The sequence below is a fragment of the Ursus arctos genome, unplaced genomic scaffold (genome assembly GCF_023065955.2).
Source record: "Ursus arctos isolate Adak ecotype North America unplaced genomic scaffold, UrsArc2.0 scaffold_2, whole genome shotgun sequence".
Taxonomy (NCBI): Eukaryota; Metazoa; Chordata; class Mammalia; order Carnivora; family Ursidae; genus Ursus; species Ursus arctos.
Window position 1 is genome coordinate 2,871,620 of NW_026622874.1, and position 21,116 is coordinate 2,892,735.

At 39.2% G+C, this 21,116-nt stretch overlaps 1 protein-coding gene and 1 pseudogene across 6 annotated transcripts in view; one reads left to right on the forward strand and one right to left on the reverse strand.

The window, feature by feature from the left end:
* AKT3 (AKT serine/threonine kinase 3) overlaps window positions 1–21,116 on the reverse strand; it is a 304,406-nt gene that overhangs the window by 32,985 nt on the left and 250,305 nt on the right. For all 6 annotated transcript variants that reach the window (XM_026509582.4, XM_026509579.4, XM_057315024.1 and 3 more), the window contains 2 exons: window positions 18,945–19,159; window positions 12,289–12,376 (listed from right to left, as the gene is read on the reverse strand). In XM_026509582.4, the coding sequence (XP_026365367.1) occupies window positions 12,289–12,376; window positions 18,945–19,159 (303 nt within the window). The remainder of the gene's footprint in view (window positions 1–12,288; window positions 12,377–18,944; window positions 19,160–21,116) is intronic.
* LOC113262974 (zinc finger CCCH domain-containing protein 15-like) lies at window positions 3,257–5,181 on the forward strand (annotated as a pseudogene).

The following is a 21,116-nucleotide window of genomic DNA, read 5'->3' on the forward strand; positions in this document are numbered from 1 at the left end:
ATGCTAAGAGAGGAGAAAAAAATGCAGCCTTAGAAAATGCTCGGTTAAAACCAGAGAAGTCAGAGAAAGAGTAGAATGCACACAAAGATACAAAGAGCAGGACAATAAGCAGAAAGCGGTAACAGATACGGTAAATATCAATCCGACTACGGCAATAACCACTTCAAGTTTCAACGGCCTCAAAACACCCCATGGAAAGGCAACGACTGCCAGAGCGCATAAAAAACAAGAACCAACTACGTATTATATACAAGAAATCCACTTTAAACGTAAAGACACCAAGAGATTAAAAGGGCATGGAGACAGACATACCATGCTAATACTTACTGAAAGAAAGCTGGAGTAGTTACGCTAATTTCAAACAGAGCAGATTTCAGAGTAAGGAAAATTATCACAGGTAAAGAGGGACATTACGTAATGATAAGGTGGCAAATTCTCCAAAAAGACGTAAGAATCATTAATGTGTATGCATTTAACAACAAAGTATCAAAATACAATAAACAAAGACTGATAGAGCTGCAAGGAGAAGCAGATTAACTCACTATTACACTTGGAGACGTCAACATCCCCCTATCAGTAACTGACACATCCAGCAGGCAGAAAATTAGTGAGGACATCACTGAACTGAGAAGCACCACCAGTCAACTGATCCAATTTACATTTACAGACTCCTTCATCCCAAGACAGCAGGAGACACATTCTTCTCAAGTTCACAGACCGTTCACCAAGACAGACCACATTCTAGGCCACAAAACACATCTTAACAAATTTAAAAGAACAGACAGACATTCAAGGGAACGCTCTCAGGCCACAGTGGAATTAAACTGGAAATCAGTAAGAGAAAGATAGCTCAAAATCCCCCAAATACTTAGGGTTTAAATAATAATATACCTAAATAACACACAAGTCAAACAGGAAGTCTCAGGAAAAAAAAATATTTTGAACTAAATGAAAATGAAAATACAACTTATCAAAGATCTGTCAGATGCAGTGAAAACAGAACTTAAAGGAAAATTTATTGCACTGAACGCACTCATTAGAAAGGAAAGATCTAAAGTAATAATCTAAGCTTCCAGCTTAGGAAACTAGAAATAGAAGAGCAAATAAAATCTGGGATAAGGGAAAGAAATAAATTTCAGAGCAGAAATCAATGAAACTGGAAACAAAACTGAAGAGAATCAACGAAACCACAAGCTGCCTCTTGCCAGCTAACCCTCCGTCACACTGAGCGAGAAATTGTATTTCTACGAAGTCCTGCATTTCTGATAGTGTTTTGTGCTTGTGGATGCTGCTATTTGGTGCTGATTGTTCATTATGCCAAAAATGACCTTTCACATTTCATATTTATGTACTGAAATCAACTTAGCCCCAAATTATTATTGTTGTCGGTTTACTTTTTGTAACATTTCACTGCTAAATCTCTGTTCATCCCCTTATTTCTTCCACATTTATGTGTAATTTTGTTTCAGGTGAGATTCTTGTACGGACAACTAGCTATATTTTGCTCTTAACCCAATCTGAGGGTTTGTACAACTCCGGCCATCTGCAGTTTATGCCATAGCTAACATCTGGACAGCTGTTGGTTTTCTTTTGTATTACAGCGCCTCGTGATCAATTGAAGGCAATAATTTTAATGTTAAACCCTAAAAGTGTTTGGTAGATATTTGGAGCTCATCTTTCTATGATCCGAAGTTTAAAAATGGGCCATCATGGGGCGCCTGGGTGGCAGAGTCGTTAAGCGTCTGCCTTCGGCTCAGGGCGTGATCCCAGAGTTCTGGGATCGAGCCCCACATCAGGCTCCTCCGCTATGAGCCTGCTTCTTCCTCTCCCACTCCCCCTGCCTGTGTTCCCTCTCTCGCTGGCTGTCTCTCTCTGTCAAATAAATAAATAAATAAATAAATAAAATCTTAAAAAAAAAAAAAATGGGCCATCATTTGAGTCAGGAAGGAGCGTATCAGCGTGAAGCTCCTAGAGGCATACCGTAGCCGACGCTCTGTCTTCTCTGTTAGCACCCACGTTTACTTGAACCCTGCTTCACCCATGAGCGTCACTGTGGCCACGAACATCTGCGTAACTGCCACGACCACCCAACTCGTCAAGATGGATTTTTCAGTTGGAAAATAGAGTCATGATTCAGGCTGAAAACTGTCTCTGCAACTTTTGCATGATTCTTCACAAGGGACTCTGATACACCTTATAAAAATGCATCTCAAGCCAACTTCCATTCCTGAATGTGGGTATTTTCCAACACTCAGTGCTGGCTCTCAGTGACTTCACACCTGCCCTGTGTCCTGGACTTTGTTTTTGTTTTTGACAGAGAGCAGGCAAGCGAGTGAGAGAGCACACAAGTAGGGAGAGGTGCAGAGGGAGAAGCAGACCCCACATTGAGCAGGGAGCCCAACACGGGGCTCGATCCCAGGACCCCGGGATCATGACCTGAGCTGAAGGCAGACGCTTCACTGACTGAGCCACCCAGGTGCCCCATCCCGACTCTCTTTTTCTTTCCCATCGATTTTCTCATCCTTCCCCTGCTCACAGAGGATCCACTCCTATAAACCTCTTTTAACCAAGTTCCCAGATAGCCATATCCACTTCTGTTCTCACTTCCACTGCTAGCCCTGTATTTCTAGCCCATGGGTAACTGCACTGGGAATTAAATATTACCATCACCACACAGTCTCTCCATGAGGTTCTCTGTTCTAAGCTCTCCTGCCTGGAAGTTTATCCCAACAAAAGCTGAAAGCGTCCCGTCATGTTCTGCCAGCTCCCTACTCGAGGAGCCAGCGCCTGGTAAGCAGGTGCATCAGGCAAACAAGAAGGAACCTTGCAGGAAACTAACCAAACCAGCAGGCTCCCAGCTCCATTTTTTGCACCCAGTTTCGATCCACTCAGAACTGCGGGTTCTTCCCAGTCAGCAGATCTTCACACACTTCATTCATCACCACTTGATTTACTCTCACATTGGCCTCCACTTCTGAAATGTCACATTCCCATCATTTCCATATCTTCTATTTCCTTCAAACACGTTCTTTTTCCATGAATCTTTCCACGCCCAGGGAGTCATGTCTGAGAAGTGGAGCTAAGTAAACGAGCCTTAGAATGAAGGCCGAAGTGAAGCAATGAAGTAAAAGACCGGATACCAGATGGAAGCAAGGATGTACATGACGGAATGGAGAATACTAAAACTGTAAATACATAGTTTTAGTCACATTAAAATATAACTATCGAGAGCAGAACACAGTTCTCATGTGCAACGATGTTGGTAACACATGAAAGTAAGATGACAGCATAAAGAATGGAAGAGGAAACAAATGTGCTGTGAATGTGGCATGGTTCTAATATTAATTAAAGGCAGTCTGTGAGAAGTTAAACATGTATATGGTAAACTCTAGAAACCACCTCAAAATAATAAAAAGAAGATGTATAGCTAATAAGACAAGAGCCAAAATAAAATAGAATCATAAAATATTCAGTAAATCCCAAAGCAGGCAGATGAAGATAAAGGAACAGATAAAAAAAATGGAACCCCCCCCCAAAAAAATACCAAGATGGTAGATTTAAACCCAACTATGTCAATACTTGCATTAAATGAAAATGGGCTTCAGAGTCCATCTAAAAATCATATATTATCTAATGAATAAGAAAAAACAAGGCACAGTATGGCAGCTAGGGTGGCCCATGTCTTCCTCCTCCTCCTGCTGTGGGGCCAGATCCCCTGATGGGGTCCAGCTGGGCTTAAAGTCTGGCTGGTGCCACCTGTCTCTACAATGTCCTCCAAGAAACAGAGTCAGGGTGTGGGCAAAAATACGGAGCAGAAAATTATTGAACATAAATTATTTTTTTTAGAGAGAGAGAGAGAGTGCAAGCAGTGGGAGAGGGGTGGAGAGAGAGGGATCGAGAATCTCAAGCTCAGTGCAGAGCCCAACACGGGGCTCGTTCTTTCAAGATCGTGACCTGAGTCGATATCAAGAGTCTGACGCTTAACCAACTGAGCCCCCCAGGTGCCCCTAAAATTTTTGATCTAAAGAATAATAAAGAGGCAAAACAACGTAACTTTTTCAAAGCTGTCAGTCATCAAGTTCAATTTAGTCAACAAAATCTATGTCAGGTAGCATAAAGTGAAGCTGAAGAGAAACTGAAGAAAGAGGACGAGAAGAAAGAATTGCAAGAGCTAAATGAGCTATTCAAACCTGTCCCTCTTGCTCAAAAAATAAGGTGCAGACCTGAATCCGTGGTATGTGTGCTCTTCAAGCAAGGGCAGTGCACTAAGGGAGGTTAAGTGTAAGTTGCCTCATGACTTGAATCTGGGGAGAAAATGTGATGCAAGAGGTAAAGAACTTGAAAAAGATACTATGGATAGTTGAGATGAGAGAAAGCTGGAAACGGTGAATAAAAAGCACAGTGAGGTGGAAAAGAGAAAAAACCCTCAAACAGTGTGCAAACATTTTCTTGAAGCTTTTGAAAACAACAAATATGGCTGGCTTTGGGTATGCCCCAGAGAGGATGATACTTGTATGCATCATTGTGCATTTCCACCTGGATTGGTGTTGAAGAAAGATATAAAGAAGGAAGAGAAAGAAAATGAAATTTCATAAGATCTAATTGAAAGAGAGCATTCTGCCCTAGGTTCAAACGATACCCAAATCACCTTAGAATCTTTTCATGCCTGAGAGGAAAGTAAAAGAGAAGAAAACACCATCAGTGTTTCATCAAAGCTGCGTGAGATAAGGAAGGAGGGAAGCAGACTTCAAAGCAGGGTAAGCACGGGTGATCCGTGGTCACGAGGTGCTAGAACCTCGTCCTGCTCTGGTTCATGAGCATGAGGAAGCAGACAGTACCTGTCACACCCAGGCAACAGGTGAAGGAGGGGATGATTCAGTGCACACAAACCGAGTAGATTTGAGCCCGTACGTCCCAAGAGGTGTGGGTGGGAGAAGCGGTGCTGTAGCCAGGCCTGAAAACTTCATGTACTTCAGAAAACAATGAAGTGAAGCTTCCAGAGGTAGCGCTGAAGTGGTGAAGGAAGCGATCTGGGAACAGCACAATGAAGGGAAGGGACAGGAAAATGGAGCCAGGGGTGCTGTTCCCATAGATGAAAATCTCTGTACTACTGAAGATTCAGATAAAGGAGAAGAATTAAACACAGCAGAGTCAGAAGAACGACGCCAAACATGTCAATGAAAACAATAAGCCAGTTCGGCAGGAGATGAAATTGACCAAATTAATTTTTCCCACGCGGAATTCTTCAACAGGGTGTTTCTTTCTCATGCTGGTTCTGAAAGGCTTAACCTCCCTCCAGAAAGGAGCACTCTCCCTAAGTCTTGTCTCCTGACTTTGTCTACATCTCATGGTAAGTTCAGAGTCGTTAATGGTAATTTGAAAATGTAAGGTCATTGAATAAAATAATTGGTGGGTGTAACTGTCCACTCGCATAGTAAGTACAACTGCTTTTTCAGCTTTTGAGTTTCGTTGGGCATATGTGATTAGAAGGACAATATAAATTTAAAACACCCTTAATATAATGCTGTTTTTAAGGAGTGATTTCACTTTCTTCGAGTTTTTATGCTTAACAGATGCCTAAAACATGAACACTATACTTCACAGGAAACTGCCCATGTAGATTCACTACTGTTTACCTTCGGGCAATGAGATGGACGTTTAAAATGGAACCTCTCTAATCTGACAAGATCAGCTGGAATGCCCTGTTTTAAACTTTTCCCTCTTCATTTTTTAGCATAAAGTTGTAAATAAAGACTGTTTTACCCCTGAAAATAGACACACACACACACACACACACACAAATCAACTACATGCTGCCTAAAAGAAAACCCACTTAAATGTAATGACATAGGTTAAAAGTAACACGATGGAAATGGTAAATAAAATCAAAAGAAAGCTGGAGTACTTATATTAATACCAGAAAAAGTAGATATCAAAACAAAGATTATTGCTATGGACACAGAGGAACACTTCATGAAGATAAAGGGGTAAATTCACCAAGAAGCTACCACAAACCGACATGTGTATACAGCTAAGGATGAAGCTTCAAAATACATGAAACAAATCAAAAAAGAGAAACCAATCCACAATTACGGCTCTAGATTTCAACAATCCTTTTCCAGTAACTGACAGAACAAGTAGACAGAAAAATCACTAAGAATACAGGAAAGATAAATGCCACCAATCATCTCGACGAATGGGTACTGGTAAAACACTTTGTGTAATGAAAGCAGAATTTACACTCTTTTCAGTGTACACAGAACGTACACAGAAAGAAACCATCTTCTGGGCCACAAAACAAGTCTCAATAAATTTAAAAGGATTAATATCACATAAAGTATGTTTTCCAAACATAAGAGAGTTTAGTTAGGAATCAGTTAACAGAAAATCTGAAAAAGTCATATATTTGGAAATCAAGCAACACATTTCTAAATATTCTCCGAGTTAAGAAGGAATCACAAGAGGAATTAAAACTATTTTGAAATGAAAACACAACAAATCACAACTTGCAAACAAAGCTAACAGTCCTTCTATGGAAACTCACAGCATTCATTGAGCGCTATGCTACAAAAAGAGAATGGTCTCCCAACAATAATCTTAGCTTCCCCCTAAAGAAAATAGGGAAAGAAGAGCAAAGTAAACTCAAAAGAAGCAGAATAAAGAAATAACAAGAAGCAGAATCAATCAATGAATAATGAGCAGAAAAACAATACAGAAAATCAAATGAAACCAAAAGCTGATTCTTTGACAAAATTCAATAGCATTGATGGGCCTCTTGCCGGATTGATCAAGAAAAAGAAGAGAGAACAAACAAATTATCAATATCAGGATTAAAAGAGAGATCATCATTACATACATTACAGCAAACACTGTAATGACAATAAGGGAATATTACAAATATCTTTAAGCCAATAAACTAGAAAGCTTGGAAGACAAAAGATCCCGAAACATTCAAGAAGCAACAGAGAAGCAGAACAGTCCCACAACTATGAAAGAAAATGAGCTCAGAGCTAAGAACTTCCCAAACAGATACAAAACCCCAGGCCCAAGTGGCTTCACTGGTAAATTCTAGCAAAAATTTTAGGAACAGATAATACAAATTCTACACGAATAGTCTCATACAATTGAAGAAGAGGAAATACTTCTCTCTTCATTTTAAAAAATCAAACATGATCCCAAAATGAAAATCATACAAAAACATTTTAAGAGAAGATGACGCCCCAGTATCAAAGCAATTTAAGGGTGCAGAAATCCTTAAAAAATCCATTGTATCAAATCTAGCAATACATAAAGAACATCAGGAATAGGTGAGTTTCCCCTGAGCAATATAAGGTTCACTGAACATCAGAAAGCCAATCAGTGTAATTCACCATCTTAATAGAACATAAAGGAGATAAACTGTAGGGTCATTACAATAAATGCAGAAAAACTTTTAATGAAATTCAACACCTCTTCAGGATAAAAACTATCAGCATACTAGGAACACAGGGCAACTTCTCCAACCTAATAAAGGAGGCATAGAAAACTTACACTAACATCACATTTTTATAATTTGTTATGCTGAAATAATTTTAGGCTTAGAGAAGTCTTACAAAAATAGTACAAAAAGCTCCCCTATCCCATTTACACTCCTGCCCCTAAGGCTAATACCTCATATAGCCAAAGCACAATGCTCAAGACTAAGAAATTAAGGCTGGTACAAAACTGTTACCTACAACCTTATCTGGACTTCACCACCTTCCCACTATGCCCCTCTGCTGTCCCAGGACCCCACTCGGAACCCCGCGCTGCATTCGGTCAGTGTGCCCTCCGTCTTCTCCAGTCTGCCCAGTTCCATGGGCAATCCTTGCCTTTCGTAAAGCTAACACTGTGGAGAGTACCTGGCCAGTTATTTTGAGGAATGTCCCCTCCACTTGGGTGCTTCAGGTTTTCTCATGATTACGTCGAAGTTATGCATTTTGAGAAAGACCACCACAAAAGTCATCTAGCCTTCCCACACCTCGGATCATGGGCTACACAATGGCAATGTGTCTTATAACTGGTGATGTGAATCTTGATAGGCTGGCTTAAGACACGGTCTGCCAGGCTTTTCTACGAAAAGTTACTCTTTTAAGCTTTGTAAATAATAAATGTTTGAGGAGAGATACATTGAGACTATGCAAATACTCTCTTTCTTAAACTTTTGCCTGCTAATTTTAACATTCATTGGTAGATCCCACATGCAGTAAGTTCCCCTCTGGGGGTCTGATGGTGATTTTCTAGTTCCTTCATTCCTTCTACACTTATTTTATCTTATTTTATTTTGTTTTGTTTTATTCTGACATTCGTGGGATTCTTTATTTAAATATTTATATTTTTAAATTTTTATTGTCTTCTTAAAGTTTTAATGTTACTTATGACTACATAACATACCCACATAGTTGAAAATTCAAAAGTTGCAAAAGCACACCACGGGTCTCATTCACTCAGTTCCCTCTCTTAAGCCAACCAATGTTACCAGTATCTTGATATGTTTCCAGCAGTATAATGCATAAGAAGTTTATACACACACATATTTTTTTCTTTATGAAACTTCATTCTACATTTATTAATTGGAATTCATCTATAAGGAAGACATGTTCCTTCTTCTCAACATTTCGTTTGTTCAATCATTTGTTTTTGTAGTGTGGACTTATGGATATACATATTTTATTCTTTGGGTCATACTACACTAATACATAATAATAATAATTAATAAACTATTTATTTTGTTATTGAAATTGCTGCAGCTTTCACCACTGGGACTTATTTAAGGTTGGCTCCTGAAGCCTGTTAATGTACATCCATCCATCCATCCATCCATCTACCTACCTACCTACCTACCTACCTACCTACCTACCTACCTATCTTTGTTTTTTACTTTTTGGCACCACATAATTCCTTGGGCTTATCTTTTATTTTCCCCATCCAAACTCTGAAATCAACTACTTCTCCAAGTAACTCTGGTTCTTTTTATTGAAGAATGATATTTAAAAACTAAGATCTCAGCACTATCTGTGATAATTAACATCATGTTTAATGATAAAAGATGTTTTCTCCGTAAGATCAAGAACAAAACCAGGATGTTCACTCCATCACTTCTAGTCAACATTATAGTGAGGTCCTAGCCAATATACTGAGGCAGAAAAAAAAAAAAAAAAAAAAGAAGAAGAAGAAAGAAGAGAAAAAGAAAAAAAAATACATACCAATTGAAAATGAAGTAAAACTTATTTACATAAGATATAATAACCTATGCAGAGAATACTGACTAATCTACAAGAAAAGCTACTAATACTGAGCTTTGCAAGTTTGCGGGACATAAGGTAAATATAAAAACCAATTGTATTTCTATATACTGGTAGCAAAAAATGTGAAAATAAAATTTTAAAATACCATTTATATCAGAAGATATGAAATACTTAAGGACAAAGCTAAGAAAATACAGATAAGACTTGAACATGGAAAATTATAAAACATTACGGAGAGACATTAAAGAAGACCTAAATAAATGGGAGGTATACGATGTTCATGGATCTGAAGCCTCAATTCTGTTCAAATGTCAATTCTGTCCCAAATTTATCCATAGATTCAACAGAGTATCACACAAAGTCCCAGATTTTTGGGAGAAAATGACAAACTTAGTGTAAAGTCTACACAGAAACTTATCTAGATAAATTCATCTGATAAAACATCCTCCAGAGAATCTTAAATCTTGAAGGCATTTCAGAGATCGTAATTTGGTGTGAGTAAAATGGCTTGTCCATTTCCCCACAGGAAGGAAGAAGCAAACTTAGGACATGGATTTCCACACTTCAATCCTGTGCTCTTCATGATATTCACATTAAAGAGTAATTCTTTTTTTTTTTTTTTTTTTTTACTTAACCTAGGAAGAGATCTAGATTTCCCTTAAAGATACTAGCGTCTCTATTATGTCTTCATCTCAAGTTTTGTCACAATATATACAAAAGTGGCCAATAATTATGTAATAATAAATCTGCAAAATATTAAAGCTTCCAAAGAATAGTAATAAAATTGTAATAAAAAAGAACCTGATGAAAAAGTTACATATTTTAAAGAGATAGGCTCCATAAAAATGTTTGATTTTCTAAATTATTTCATAATTCATACTGTCTGAAGAGTAGAATTATAACTGGATTCATTACAAAAGTTACTGGCATCGGCATCCCCCTAATTAATTCCCTGTTTCTTAGTGATAGGATACAAACCCAGACAGACCCAATCACATTTTCACAGCCTTTCAGAGACAGACTCAAAGTGTGCGGGTGCTGCCATCATGCTGCTGTAGTGTCCCTCAAGCACGGAAGGAGGCTGGAAACACCACGGCCTCATCCGACATCCACCTGAGTAAACCTGCAGCAGAGCTCAGTCCCTGAGGAGTTCTGTTTATGGGTACTTGGTAATTTTTGTGGTTGTGCTTCTTTATGAAAGATACTTAAGACCTTTGCCCAGATTAAGCGGCATCTGTTTTTATCAGTTATAACAATTTTAACTCACGTCTCCACAGTACGTCACCTAAAGCTATCTTCTGGCAGCTCCTTCTCCCTGCTGGCTGGCCCCCTCCAATCCCATTCTCCTCAAGGCAGCCGGCGGGTGTCTTGCTGTCACCTCGGCTCTGGGCATGTCTGGCCCCACGGAGCAGAGACAGGGTGTGTGTCTCTTAGAGCTTCCCCCAGGTGACGCCAAACTCCCACTTAATACAGAGAGCTGAACCCTGATGAGGAAATCTTTGTGGCATGTCTTAGTCTCCTGACAGGACTGAAGAAAACAAAGGTTTTGCCTCTTCTTTAAGTTAGCAGTGACATACTGGTGCCTCACAATGGTCTCTTCAAGAAATGTTTTCTCTCCCTCCTTCTTTCTCTCTCCCCTTTTTTTCCTGAGTTCTCCTTGGTGAGGGTACAGCAAAGGGATATTTGTCTGTGGCTAACAGATTTGTATACCAAAGAAAACCTCTGACCATGAATTATTTCTGGGAGACATAAGACAACTTTGATCCTTCTGTTTGACAAGGATTTTTTATAGTGAACTGACTGATAAAAACAGTACATAGTCACCGTTAGGGTCTAAATAGGGATACAACCCGTGAAGAATATCATCAGTGTTATATAAAGTGGATGTCTAGTTATCTACATAAAGTTAATAAACATTTAAGAATGGTCACGTGTTTCTCAGAAGGGTCAAGAAGGATCCAACATCAACCCCAGTGCTTTGTACATGGTGGGAATCTAAAGTTTGAGCAAAGGTGTTTAATACCACACAACTAGTTCACAAGAAATGCTCAGAAAATCACCATATTCCCTATTCCCATAACATAATGCAGAAAAATTCAGTACTTGTCTTCTTCCTCGTAAGTCATATGGTATCATTCTATCTTTACCTTAGGGATTAATAGAGAAGAATATTTGGCACAAAACAGACATTTCCTAAATGTTGTTGATTATATATGTTTCAGAGAAAAATAGGGAAAACTGGAATAAATTGAAACAGAAGGACTAACTACACAAAAGAACCGCATAAAGATACTAAGCAAATAAAATTTCATTAGCATTTGAAAATCAAAAAAAATCAATATCAGTGCCTGTACTAACAATACCTGAAACAGTAGAAATAAAATAGACAAAGATCAAAAAAGACTAGACACAATAATTTCCTGTCCTAAGCAAAAATTACAGTATTAAAAACAAATAATAAGATTACAATAAAAATAAAGTTACAAAATTAGTACCATCCATTTTGTGGGCATTAAAATTCAGTTTCAAATAACAAAGAAGCCCCAAATAAGAAAAAATATCTATTCCTTTGTTAAATATTGAAAACTAAAGTGTTTTTAATTCCTTTTCAAGAAAGTAAGATTTGTATGAATAAATTTGTAGAGTTCACTTTAAAATTAAAGACATAAGGACAAGGAAAAACATTCTGATTTTGCTTTGTTAATTTTCTTAAAGAATAACTTAACACTGGGGTCTTTATTTTTTCTCTTAATATTGAAGAAACAATGAGAAGCAAACTAACATTACTGCGATAAAAGAAAAATCAATTGACCATACTGAATAACGTTTCAAGATGCACTTTGGAAGTCAGAATCATCAATAAATTTGGGGGCTAAGAAGTTCAATATTATATTCAATTATATGTACAGGAAACATGAAAAATATCATTATATCATTGAATTTTATTCACTTAAAAATTTTTTTTGGTCGTAAATTCATTTTAGCCAAAAAACATAAAGATTGTTCCATGAAAATAACCTACCTTTTTATCGTATACATCTTGCCAGTTGACTCCAGAGAAGAAACTGTGCCTCATAATTTCTTTTGCATCATCTGGGCCCCCGCCAAGGCTAAGAGACAGAAACAAGAGTGAGAGAGCCTTAAGACATTTACATAAGCCCAACAGGAAACAAGAAAATGTCCACAAAATGTAATTCTCTGTGGTATACATAGTTCTTGAGATCAAGAGCCGTACCAATAAAAAGCTTTTGCTGTCAGATCTTATTTACCTAATGTGTTATTAATAAGAAGTCAGTTGAGCACCCAACTCTTGATTTTGGCTCAGATCATGTCACGATATCAGGGTCGAGGGATCGAGCCCTACATTGGGAGTCTGCTGAGATTCTCTCTCCCTCTCCCTCTGCCTTGCCCCCGCCCCCACCTCGTACTCTTTCTCTCTCTCTCTCAAATAAATGAATCTTAAAAAAAAAAAAAAAAGTAGCCTCAGGACAATGTCGTACCTGAAAAGAGTGCAGGGTTTGGGGACAAAACCGAATTAGGCAACCAGCTCTGGCACTTACGAGCTATGTGACAAGGAAGAAGCTGCTTAGTCCCAGTGTCCCCTCTGTAGGGGGGGTACAATGATCCCAGCCTGGTGGGTCACCGCAAGGGTTTGAAATAACAGAGGTAAGCACCTAGCACAACAAATGGTAGCAATTACCACAGTCAATTCTATAAACCAAATTTATTTTGGGTAAGACTCAGGTCAGACTATATCCTGTTACCATAAATTCTGAAATGACTAAATAATTAGTTAGAAAAAGCAACTTGTACAGTATTGCTAATAGATAGAAACTCAGGGGCTATTCTCATACCTCAGGTGAATTTCCACAGAAATGACATTGCTAATCTATGAAATATCACTGCAATCTAATTTATTATGCAAGCTGCAATGCATGTTACGAATTGAGAGATGCTCCCCCATCTTTGCAGGTACTCCTACTTAACAGAGAGCTGGCACAGTATGAAATTCAGGTACTTTCTGGCTTCCTCAGTCTCATATAGAGCCTACTAGTCACTATGAAGAAGGAATGAGAAAAGAAAAAACAAACCAGATGGAAGCAAGGAGGGAGTGAAAGAGAGTAAGGGAAGAAGAAGAAGAAGAAAAAGAAAGAATGGGGAAAGAACAGGGAAAAGAAAGGAAAAGCAATCTGTTTAAATCTGGATTGACAGAACAAGCTTTCTCTGGTCTTGTTCACGGAACTGTGCTTGCCCGCGAAGGCTTAACAGCCAGCTCTCCGGGGAAAATGACGCATGCGTGATATTACACATGCAGATTACATATACATGTTTGTTATGAATTTTACAGATATAAAGGACGTGAGGCACAAAAGTTATAAAGAATAATAAAATACAGAATGCCCTTTACTCTAAATTAGCCAAGTGACGCTCACAGAAAACATCTGTTTGTTTTGCTGAACTCAAAAACCACTAACTGGCTTCTTCCAATGTGAATACTGGCTGATCCTTCCGTTTATGGTGAAGACTAATTTGAAAGTGATACAACAAAGACACACGTCAGCCCGTCGCTTGCTTGTCAGCTATATGAGTGACTTCCTGGACAAACGGTGAATCATCTTAGAACAGTGGAAGACTGTTTCCTCATTTTTGTGTGCTATTCACAGTGTAATGGATACAGACAGAACAAACTCTAAAATGTAATCCGTGTGGGGCACCTGGATGGCTCAGTCGGTTAAGTGCCTGACTCTCAATTTCGGCTCAGGTCATGATGTCAGGGTTGTGAGCTCGAGCCCTGTGTCGGCCTCTGCGGTGGGCATGGAGCCTGCTTAAAATTCTTTCTCTGCCCCTCCCTCCTGCTCTCTCTCTCTAAAAAAATAAAATAAAATAAAAATAAAATCTAATCTGTGTATTAACATCTTCCCTGTTAGTTTCTTAAATCTAAACAATCAACAAAATCATAAAGCAAGCCCTGACTTGTGAAGTTTGCCAATTTGGGTGGTGTAAACACTCCCCCCGTGGCCAGTTTCAAGTTAGGAACCTGATGTCACTCAACACAGAGGTGGGAAGAGGTGAGCAGAAGCAAACCGTTCTTTAGTATTTCTGTACAGACACGACAGATAAAAGCAACCTCAAAAGCACTGAGAAGAGTAAAACGTAACAAAATTATTAAGGAGTGAGTATTTGTTACCTTTGTTTTTAATGTATTTGATTTGTAAGTTTATACAATTTGATTTTTAATAATGACCGTATTAAACAACCAGCTCACAAAATCCCTCAAACATAACAATTGGCTCTTATGAGTTGGTACATGCCAACTCCCACACACCACTGGGTAGGAAGAAACACAAACAGGTCCTAATAAATAAATGATAATACAATCTAACGGTGCTGGTTATTATTAGGTATAAGGAACACACGACCGGAGAAGAACCCAGGACTCCCTGACACACGGTCAGAATGGAAAATACAACGAGCCGGAATCTGAGCATCTGTGGTGATGATCCATGGTTCCCACAGTCTAGGACTCCTGTCTCAGATCGTATGGAATGAACCACAAGGCTGACAGGGAACTTCTAGACCGGACCAGATGGCACTAGCGGTGTTCATACACAGGGCTTTCTGACTGGCAGGTCCATATTCAGGCTAATGCCAGCGCTCCACCCCTTGGCCTCACTCTTTCTTCGTCTACTCCAAGTGCTGTATGGCCCTCCCTGGCTGGGCTGCAAATTCTTTTGAGGGCAGAGATCAGGACTGGATAATCCAAAAAGCATTTTGAGCTCGTACTTAGGGAGCCAGAAAAGCAGACACACCAAAATATGTCTTTCTGAAAAGAATTTAACATCTCCAAGTATGAATCAAAGTAGTCTGTATGAGGAAACTCAGAAGCTCGCTGTACCTTCTTATCCTTACGCTATTGTTTTTATTTTGAATGACACAGGACATGGTGGGGGAAGTGGGAGTACAGAACCATCATCATTTTGTAAATAGAAGGTTTTAATCCAACTTCAGTTATTCAGTTTTTGTCACCCCTCTGTTCTCTAGCAATAGTCTGGCTTTGGACATTGCCAGCATTTAATCTATATTTATCAAATACATAAAAAACTCAAGTATCAGCCACGAGTACTACGCAAAGTCTAAGAATATAATCTCAGACTGCCATTTTAGAAGCTGGGAGAGATACTTTAACACACACGTTCTCCAAGTGTGAAACTGTCAAAAATTTCAATGTCAATGACTCCCTAATATACAATCTAAGACTTCAAAATAATATCAAAATACGACTTGCACTAAGATATTTATGTCTAAGAATAGTAAACTCCATTATCAGAACGCCAAACTAAATCCTCAGCTACTATGGATTCTTCATTATCAGGAACATCACGGAATGTATGTTTTCCTGGTGCTACTGAATGCAGCGTGAGGTCATGCTTTTCCTATGAACTACGCATAGGAGGATAAAAATGATACTAATAGAATGAGCATAAAGTGATGGAGAATAAGAAATAAAGGTAAAATGGTAGTTGACTCTTTGGTAGAAGTGAGAGAAATTCACTAAAGAGTATCAGAAAAATTCATCAGTATTTAAAATAGTTGAATAGGAAGAATAATGAGGTCTATCATAATGCTATTTTACGACATTTCCAAAGACTTTTCAGGGTCCTTTGGTGGCTCTTTCTCTTCTTTCTACCTCTTGAATTCTGATGTTTCCCAGGATTCTATCCTAGGCCTTCTTCCCTTTGTACTAGACTCTCCCCACTATTCCCATGGCTCCAGCTGCCTCTGAGATGTCAATGGGGCCCCAAACCATATATTCAGCCACTGTGTATCTATTAAGCACTGGTACGATTTTCAGCTGCTGGCTTCACATTTCTGTCTAGGTTCTCCTACAGACCTGACTCAGTACAGCCAAAGTGAGTATCAGCATCTTTCCCACAAGCCTCCTTTGACTGCGCTCCCTGTCTCTTAATAACACCCCATTCTCCAAAGGAGTCCCCCAAGCTGGAAACCACAGAGGCAACCCCAACTCCTGACACTTCCTCACAATTTATTCACAAAGTCCCATTGACCGCTCCTTTACCACTGCCTCTGGAAGGACCCCATCTCTTCTCTGGACAACCCAGACGCGTTCCCAATGGCTCTGCCTACCTGTCCCTGGCCCTTCCCTGTCCTAATCCATCCATGACGAAGCTGCCAGAGTTACCTTTCATAACACAAATCCAATTACACTACCTTTTACTTTTCATAATTCAGTGCTTTTTCATCCTCTTCTGAATAAAGGGTAAATATTTTCTAAGAACCATGAGGTCTTTGCAATCTACCATTTCAGCTTTATCTCCCAACATTACCCAACTCATACTCTACACTCTAGTCACTGAACTTCTCAAATGCCATGTTCTAGATTCCTTTCCATGTCAATTTCTCTGCATGAACCACCACTGTGGACTCCAACCCTTCTAGCTCCTTAGACGGAGCTAATAATTCCAACAGGTATTTGTAGGTAGACCTGAGCCTCTGTGAACACAAGTTCTGTGTCCCGTATTATTCTGTGAACATCGACAGCAGAGCTGCTTTGTCTTGCTCATCCTTGCATTCCCGATATTTTAATGCAACAGTGGAGAGGCTTGACCTATCTACCTTAAATGAAAACAGCAAGTCATTGAAAATACCCTTTCTTCCCAGGGCACCTGGGTGGCTCAGATGGTTAAGCATCTGCCTTCGGCTCAGGCCATGATCCCAGGGTCCTGGGATCGAGTCCTGCATTGGGCTCCCTGCTCAGCGGGGAGCCTGCTTCTCCCTCTTCCACTCCCCCTGCTCATGTTCTCTCTCTCTCTCTCTCTCTCTCTCTCTCTCTCTCAAATAAATAAATGAAATCTTAAAAATAAAAAAAGTAAAGAAAAGAAAATACCCTATCTTCCCTTTAGATAATACCAACCTCTGGATGGACAAACCCTCAGGAGCTGTCCTACTCATCAGCCCACTAACATTCTAGAAGTCTACCTCACATTTACTCAACAATTATTAAGTATCTACTATGTGCTATCCTCCCCCTCCCTCCCCAGCGCGGGGGGAGAATAGGAAAATGAATGAGACACAGACTGAGAACCACAAATACAATTTTTTCTACCAGCTACGTATAGAAGGGCCGGAAAGGAAAAGCCTGTCAGAGAGCTACCTGGAGGAGTCATGAAAGGATGGGCTGAAAATTCATTGCCCTTGATATCTAAGCCAAATATTAGATCCCCAAATCAAATAGATAAAATGGAAATCCTAGCTCTGTTTAAAGATCACCTATCACCAAGTGTTACATTAATTGTGAAATAATCACACTAAATGGAACACATTTCAAAACCTGAACCAACTGAGAAGCAGGTACACTGCAAATAAGATACAGGAGAAATATTAAGTAGGCACCAAGAAGGCTGACTTATTCTAGCTCCACAGGAATCTTCTGTAGGATAAATCACTTAACCCTCCCTGGGCCTCAGTTTTGTCATAATATCAGCCTATCAACTCTACAAGGCCACAGAAACAGCAAAGGGGACAACAGATGTCCAAATGCCCTGAAAAAGAGCACTCGAAGTCACTCTACAAATACAAGGTAAGCTCTCCATTACCAGGATCATAAAACACATTTCTGAAAGGTTCTTCAAGAAGCAAAAAGATGGTGTCTCTTTCGTTATATTTGCTTATTTCTCCTGAAGGTAAAATTATGCTTCTCGTAAATTTAGAAGCTACAAGTGTGTGATGGAGACCATCTCTAAGATAAACAAAACCCACATTTTAGGATTCATTTATTCTTTCCTTCATTAAGTCAGTCTGTCAACAAATACATAACGAGCAGCAACCAAAAACAGAACTTTGCAAAAACACGTTATGTGAGGGAAGATTTGACAATAAAATCTTGAAATCTATCCTCAAAATGCTTAATATCTCAGTGATTTTCAGAGCCATGCTGACGCGCCCGTCCACCTGCAGGGAAGGATGGCGATTCATGAGCATACGCAACAGAGATTAAGGGACATGTTTACGGGAGTAGTCATTTCATACATGACTTTCAGATTGTATGTGCAGATGAATATAGAAACCGAACGAAGAACACTACAGCTCCCTGATTAATTAAGCAAAGGGCTGTAGGATTCTTCAGGTCACACTTGTAGCTACAAAAGAAATACAAAGTGTGTAAAGATATTTTGCCATTAATCCTCTCAGCCACACACGGGAAAAGCGTATCTTCAAATGGCAAACAGAAGAGTGGCTGGATGTGTTAACACAGGTTGGGACGGGAGGGGGGTAAGGAGCAGGTTCTGTCCTTTTTATTATGTAAATTAGCATAAATAAAAAGGCCCAGAGACAGAAAGAAAAAAAAAAAAGGGATACTTCTATCTCCAAAACAGCAAATACCAGGGCAATTAAGAAATTGTTCACTCACAATATGGATAAGAAACCCTCAAAATCCTTATTTGGTAAAATCTGCATAAAATTTCCAAGTTAGGAAAGAGTTGAGGAAATTTTTACAATGTTCTGTATTATGCAGTTAAAAATAAGTCCGTATTTCAGTGGGAAGATGTCTACACCAAATACGCCGCTGCCTGGAGTTGGTTATATTTGAATTAATCTCCATATCACAGTCTCTACCCACATTCGTCTGTAACCCATCAAGTGTTATTTGTGGCTTACCGCTTATTTGGATCCTTTATCAAGAGCCCTGAAAGCAGTGATTTTGCATCTGAAGAGAGTGTTCGAGGAAATTTAATGTCTTCCATTAGTATTAGTTCAAAAAGTTTCTCATGATCCTGGTTGTAGAAAGGTAGCCTCCCACACATCATCTCATACATGACGACCCCCAGGCCCCACCAATCCACGGCTCGGCCATAGTCGTTGTCTTCTAACACCTAAGAGGGAAGCCAGCAAAAAGATTTGTTAGTACACACGAACTTTTAGAGCGGTCTTTACCAAATGGACGATTCGTACATCAAAGTAAATCGCAACTTGCAAAGCCTAGGTATAGGTAGGCCATTTTGACCTCTTGACATTTAAACTAGAAAGTAGCCCACAAAAGATATGAATCACATCAGCTATGTGAAATGTTCACTCCACGTCCCAAAGCGGCCAGTGTAGGAGAAAGGGGTCAGACCACGCAGCACATTCCAAGTGAATCATGACTAAGGCTCAAGCAAAAAATGGTTTGCGTATTTGCACGTTTTCTTGTAGGCCTACTTAATTTTGCACTCTGGTTCCACTAACGCAGACTTCAAGTAACTTGGGAGGTAAGTCGTGCTGACCAAATATAGAAGGAGCCATGGAGAAGAACTAAGGAACTCCGGTCAAACTGTGAGGATGGGAGTCACGGGCGGAGAGTCATACAGATAGGTTCGGGGCACAGTGAGCAGGACAATCAAGCTGGAAACTTCTGGAGGCCCCTGCATGTTGAAGCTCTTTAAGGAAATAGTCAACCAAGCGAATATAAAGATTTACTGTTTGGGGTGTGTCCTCACAATAAAATTTCTGTTAAGCACAAACAACAAAAATCATGGTGCAGTATGTCTCTGGTATATGCCCTTCAGTTTATTTCCCCAGACCCATTCCATGCAAAATAAATTTCGAAAGAAAGGATAGGACAGTGTCAGGCTACAGCAGAGCTGCCTATCCAAACTGGGGCATAAAAATTCACAATTTGTCTCAGGAAAATGTTGATTTTTACCTTTTTATTAGGTATGTTCCTCATCCAATGCAATTTTCTTCATTTATTTGGATCTTCCAATTTTTTTTTTAATTTTTATTTATTTATTTGAGAGACAGAGAGAGAAGGGAAGCACAAGTGGGGTTTGGGGCAAAGGGAGAAGAGAGAGAATTTCAGGCAGACTCTCCGCTGAGCGTGGAGCCTGACACAGGACTCGATCCCAGGTTCCTGAGATCATGACCTGAGCCGAAGGTAGACGCTTAACCGAATGAGCCACCCAGGTGCCCCAGGATCTTTCAATATCTTATTTTAAATTATTATATAATTTAATAATCTTAAAGACTACTTTATCTGTTTCTCTTGGCTTTGGGATAAATAGAGCAAGAAAACCATACCTGTGAAATTTACTGATTGAAAACAATCTTGTAACTGGTGGTGCACATGTTTCAAACTCTCTTAGTTTGAGTAAATAAGTTGTTGAAGATTACTCCCATGTGACTTTTATTTAAAATTTACCAATAATTTCATAGAATTGCACATGGTATGTCTGACAGTTATACCACGATTACCTATCAATACTATGAAAGGGTATTTATATGCATGGAGAATGTAATTTTGAGGAAAAACTCTGTTACTTAAAGACTACTTCATCAGTGTTTTTCAAATGTTATAAGAAGATTCCTGGTTCAGTTGCATCACGGTTCCGAGACAACACAGGATCTGCGTTAGCAACATATGAACACAAGTCCAGCTCCCACGTTTTTCCAAAAAATCTTTTGTAGAGTAACAAACTAAGCAAAATATTTGGGGGAAGAACAACAAATTCTAGTTTTCGTCTTTGGCTAAAAATGTTTCAAATTTCTACTTGTTCGAAATGAGTAATAGAAGAACAGACAGAAAACAAGAAATAACCTAAAAAGCAGCAGGAAGAATCCGGCTTTTGAACACTTACTTCAGTGAAAGGAGACTCTGCACGTATGATTCTGAAATACCCATGACTTTTGATTATTCAAGAATCTATCTCCTGTCCAATTAGTACAATGGACTGCTTGTGGGCCCGAATCTAACAGATCCGGGATTTCACCTAATGGCAAACAATTTTAAAATCTAAGTAACCTTTTATTCAATTCCTACAACACCAACAAAACAGTGGCACAGGCGAAAAAGAG